This window comes from Mycetomoellerius zeteki, unplaced genomic scaffold, assembly GCF_001594055.1.
Source record: "Mycetomoellerius zeteki isolate Tzet28-1 unplaced genomic scaffold, Tzet1.0 scaffold94, whole genome shotgun sequence".
Lineage (NCBI taxonomy): Eukaryota > Metazoa > Arthropoda > Insecta > Hymenoptera > Formicidae > Mycetomoellerius > Mycetomoellerius zeteki.
The window spans coordinates 3,254-5,617 of record NW_017257979.1 but is presented as its reverse complement, the minus strand read 5'-3'; the positions used below and the strand labels follow the sequence as shown (position 1 = coordinate 5,617).

At 34.5% G+C, this 2,364-nt stretch overlaps 1 protein-coding gene across 2 annotated transcripts in view; it reads left to right on the top strand.

Annotated features, from left to right (window-relative positions):
- abo (de-etiolated protein 1 abo) overlaps window positions 1-1,813 on the top strand; it is an 18,870-nt gene extending 17,057 nt beyond the window's left edge. For both annotated transcript variants that reach the window (XM_018460483.1, XM_018460482.1), the window contains 4 exons: window positions 354-462; window positions 563-1,039; window positions 1,137-1,343; window positions 1,431-1,813. In XM_018460483.1, coding sequence (XP_018315985.1) covers window positions 354-462; window positions 563-1,039; window positions 1,137-1,343; window positions 1,431-1,614 — 977 coding nt within the window. In that variant the 3' untranslated portion in view covers window positions 1,615-1,813. The remainder of the gene's footprint in view (window positions 1-353; window positions 463-562; window positions 1,040-1,136; window positions 1,344-1,430) is intronic.
- Window positions 1,814-2,364: the final 551 nt, after the last annotated feature.

Sequence of the window (2,364 nt, the reverse complement as noted above, 5' to 3'; positions counted from 1 at the left end):
GGAAGAGCACAAAGAACTTTGCCCATTTTTATGGCATTTTTATATGATTCTGAACCTCTTGTCCAGCAATGAAACTTAGCTCAAATAAAAAATTATGCTAGCCTGTGAATTTATATTTTTGGATTATTTGAACAAACTTTATCATTTTTAGATGCTGAACATGATATTTTAGTATCAATAGATATCAGATAATTCAGTAGCCTATTTTCCTCTATCGATCAGTATTCATTACTAAATGAGAAATTCAAAATGGACAAAATTTTTTTTAATTGCTTTCGTTAAAATATTGGTCAATTAAGCAGTTAACAATATTTCAAACTTTTATAGAATAAATTTATTTCCTTTCTATATAGGTCTATACTTATACAAAGATATATTAGCAGTTTTATCTGTACAGCATCAAATGATTCATATATTTCAAATTCTTGACGGCATGTTTATAAACGTCAGAACAATAGGAAGGTATTATGAGCATCTTACTAAATGTATATCTTATTAAATGTTACAGTTATTAATACTTTGATAAAAGACATAAAAATACAATACAAATGACATGTGTTAGGTTTTGCATGGAAGACGATGCTTATTTAGTGACGAGTGCTTTTCCTGGGATTAATTGTCGGCCATTTAAGGATGTTGCAATAAATAGTTTGAAGCACAGATTACTAGTATATTTATATAAAAGAGCAGAATATATAAGCTACATGACCAAGGATCCTTATGAATTGAGAAGATTTTATCAATATTTCGATCAACTAAATTCTCTAAGAATGTGGAAGATGCAGTTATTAGATACCAATCACATCCTGGTGAGATATGCTAGTGAAGAAGTAGCAACGCTGCAAGCAAATGAACCAAATGCGCAGCCGGCTTTATTAGTGGTTTACGATATGGTTACGGCAAAAATTTTGGCGGCTTACGACAACGCGTCGACTCAATTGTTAACCCAATTCGAAAACTTTAGTGACTTTTTCAGAAATGCCAGAATGAGCACAGATTGTCAGTACATGTGTTCGCCATCTAACAACATATATGCACGGTATATAATATTCTTCATCTTAACATTGATGCACATATAAAATACATGTTTAATTGTCTAGATAATTTTCCTTTAACTTTGTTTTATTTCCTTTCAGATTGTTGCAGCAAAGATTCAAGCAAACGATAATAAGCGCTAGATATGGAGGCGTAACCGAAGCTACAAAGAGGCTGCTTGCTCAGTTACCAATATGTGCACAATCCTACTCCAGTTCTCCTTACCTCGATTTATCGTTATTTTGTTACGATGACAAATGGGTGTCCATGATGGAGCGCCCAAAAGCATGCGGGGAACATCCAATACGGTTGGCGATTCATTCTTATCCTTGTGAAAAAAAGTTTGAGAAAACTTACTTTTGCCTGTAATTTCTAATTTCTTTTCTTTTATACAGCTTTTATGCACGCGACTCAGGTCTCTTAAAATTTAGGATGTATGCCGGTATGCTGGGGCGAACGGCACCAACGGCTGCAAGACGATTAGTTGCGTTCACGTTCCATCCAACTGACCCATTCGCAATTTCAGTGCAACGTACTAATGCAGAATATATTGTTAGTTTTCATGTTAGGCATGTCTAGATCTTCCTTTTCTCGATACATGTATATTTTATTGATGTACAAAGAGATATCTTATATCTTGTAAGAATTGTTGAAATCGCTGTCGCTAAAGTACAAAATGGAGATTTGTTTTTCGAATGAAGCTATTACAGCGCGATCATACATGTTAATTAAATTTAAGGACTATCATCGACTGCTAGCATGTAAGACAATTGTAGTTTAACATACTTTTAATACAATCAAAGATTGAAAGTCTTAAAAATGCGAAATATTTGATAACATTGATGAAACCTTAAATATATAAGGATCGACTATGAATACGCGCATAAATATTCTATTCACTTTATATTACTTTAGTTTGTTTCTTGTAACTGAATATTCTATATCTTTCACCTTTTTTTCATCAATATTTTATTTAATTTGTACTAATCTTAGCTAAGCTTAATATTTTACGTATCGGTCGACAAAGCTTTTCAAACTCGTTGATTAGCTGCAGATCTAAGCGGTAAATATAGCGGATCGCTTCTGATTGGTTACGCGTTTCCGCGTTCATATAATGGCACCCGCATGGTCCCATGATGCGGAATTGGCAGAATGCTCGTGATTGGTTTAGAAAAGACATATCGGTGGAGCGCAATTGACGGAATGCTTGCGATTGGACGGACATCGTTCCGTCAATTCCGCAATTTCAGTTCCGCACCATGGGACCTCGCCATCATGCTGGATTCACACTGCATTCGATTTTCATCGTACGACGAAAATCGGATGCAG